Source organism: Etheostoma cragini, unplaced genomic scaffold (genome assembly GCF_013103735.1).
Source record: "Etheostoma cragini isolate CJK2018 unplaced genomic scaffold, CSU_Ecrag_1.0 ScbMSFa_80, whole genome shotgun sequence".
NCBI classification, from domain to species: domain Eukaryota; kingdom Metazoa; phylum Chordata; class Actinopteri; order Perciformes; family Percidae; genus Etheostoma; species Etheostoma cragini.
The window spans coordinates 131,751-133,962 of NW_023269428.1; the positions used below are offsets into that span (position 1 = coordinate 131,751).

The 2,212-nt window shown below is 55.0% G+C and overlaps 2 protein-coding genes across 2 annotated transcripts in view; both read right to left on the reverse strand.

Annotated features, from left to right (window-relative positions):
- Nucleotides 1-2,086, reverse strand: part of rnf130 (ring finger protein 130) — a 6,087-nt gene extending 4,001 nt beyond the window's left edge. Inside the window, exons 1-3 of the mRNA XM_034866485.1 lie at nt 1,758-2,086; nt 1,007-1,299; nt 71-259 (exon numbers count right to left, since the gene is read on the reverse strand). Coding sequence (XP_034722376.1) covers nt 71-259; nt 1,007-1,265 — 448 coding nt within the window. The 5' untranslated portion in view covers nt 1,266-1,299; nt 1,758-2,086. The remainder of the gene's footprint in view (nt 1-70; nt 260-1,006; nt 1,300-1,757) is intronic.
- Nucleotides 1,275-2,212, reverse strand: part of tbc1d2 (TBC1 domain family, member 2) — a 17,737-nt gene continuing 16,799 nt past the window's right edge. The window contains exons 17-19 of the mRNA XM_034866486.1: nt 2,064-2,118; nt 1,758-1,879; nt 1,275-1,299 (exon numbers count right to left, since the gene is read on the reverse strand). Coding sequence (XP_034722377.1) covers nt 1,275-1,299; nt 1,758-1,879; nt 2,064-2,118 — 202 coding nt within the window. The remainder of the gene's footprint in view (nt 1,300-1,757; nt 1,880-2,063; nt 2,119-2,212) is intronic.

Below are 2,212 nucleotides of genomic sequence, written 5' to 3' on the forward strand. Positions count from 1 at the left end.
TGTAATCAGATTACCCTGTACCCAGACTACCCCCCTGTACTCAGACCCCCCTGTAATCAGATTACTCTACCTTCGTGGCCCATGCGGACGGTCTTGTCCGTGGAGTTGTTGTAGATCAGCACGGCGGTAGCGTTGTAGGCGGCGGCCTTTAGGATCTTCTCCTTAAAGGTGCAGTTTCCTCTCTGCAGCAGGGCCACCCAGGGGCCCCGGGGGGGGGGCAGGAACCGGGTCGAGGGGTCGCAGCCTTGCCGGTCCACCACTGAGACGGAGACACGGGTACCAGGGTTACCGGACACCAGGTACCGGGGTTACCATGACGGACGTTACCGTGGCTACAGAGACACAGGTTACCATGGCTACAGAGACACAGGTACCGTGGTTACCGGGACACAAGTTACCGTGGCTACCGGGACACGCGTTACCATGGTGACAAACACATTTCTTAAATGTTTCATACTACTATGTTTTGTGTGTGTGAGATGATGTCTCTGTGTGTGTGTGTGTGTGTCTGTGTGTGTGTGTGATGATGTCTGTGTGTAAATGTAAATGTGTGTATTTATATATCTTTTCCAGTCTTAACAACTACTCAAAGATCTTTTACATCTACAGGAAACATTCACCATCACACACACATCTACACACCTGCTCATCAGATACACACTCACACACAGATCTACACACCTGCTCATCAGATACACACTCACACACACATCTACACACCTGCTCATCAGATACACACTCACACACATCTACACACCTGCTCATCAGATACACACTCACACACATCTACACTCCGATGTGCAGCACTCGGGGTTCAGGGTCTTGCCCAAGGACACTTGGACAATGACTGCAGGGCCGGGGATCGAACCACCAACCTTCTGATTGGCAGACAACCGCTCTACCACTGAGCCACAGCCGCCCACACTGTGTGTGTGTGTGTGTGATGATGTCTGTGTGTGTGTGTGTGTGTGTGTGTGTGTGTGTGTCATCCCTGTAGGGGTCTTACCTCCGTGGTGCGTTGCCGGGGCGATGACCCTGGCGGTCCGGGTGTCGACCTTGGGGGAGTCTTGTCCGTAGGTGCCGTCCTCGCTGCTCATCAGGTGCACGGGGTTGCCGCGGGCGTCCAGCACCGTGGCGTTCACCGTGGCGCCCACGTACTCCTCCGACACCATGGTCCTGTCGGAGCGCGCCGCCCACGCCGGGCCGGACAGGACCAGGACCAGGGCCAGAGGGAGGGGGACACGGGTCCACTGCGGGGACATCATGGCGTCCTCTCACCCGCCGTTACATCCAAACTGTCTGAGACACAGAAAGAACTTTATCATACATATACGTCCATCTGGTACCACTATGTCCTGCACAGGACACCTACATGTCTCTGTGTTCTGCAGAGGACACCTGAATGTCTCTGTGTCCTGCAGAGCATACCCGGATGTCTCTGTGCATGTCTCCATGTCTTGCAGAGGAGACTTGCATGTCTCTATGTCCTGTAGGGGACACCTGAATGTCTCTATGTCCTGTAGAGGACACCTGAATGTCTCTGTGTTATGCAGAGCATACCCGGATGTCTGTGTGTGTCCTCTGGAGGACAGACAAGGAGCATCCTCCTCAGCAGGCCCACATCTGGACCTGCACGGCGCCATGTCTGAAATTCCGCCGATCGAACGTACTTTACATTCAGAACTCCGTTTAAAAAACGTTCATTTTAAGCCGCACCGTGACACAGTGTTTCAGCGCTTTATTCTGCTTTGTCTTACCGTGTGCAGGCGGACAGACAGCCGAGCTCCTGGGCCACAGACCCCCGCCTGTCTCCGCTCTCCGGTCGCCTCCTCTCCGCTGTGTGCACGGTGTATTCCCGGTGTGTGTCCGGTGTTTCCCGCTGTATTTACGGACGGTGGATTCGTTGTTACTCGCCGATTTTTTCCGGTTTCGTTCCCCCGCTGCTTGTTGTCACTGTGCGGAGGATCGAGCCCCTTCTCTACCTCTCAGATCAGAGCGCACTGCGCATGCGCAGAGCCACGACGGGGAGGCGGCAGACAGGGCCCGTGTTCATGTTTGGGTACCTGAGATTTGGAGCAGCTGTCGCGAGACCCGCTAAGAGACAGAACCCCCACCTGTCTGGACACGGAGAGCTTAACCTGGGACTCATGTTCATAATGTACACACACACAGAGACACACAGAGACACACACACACACACACACACACACAC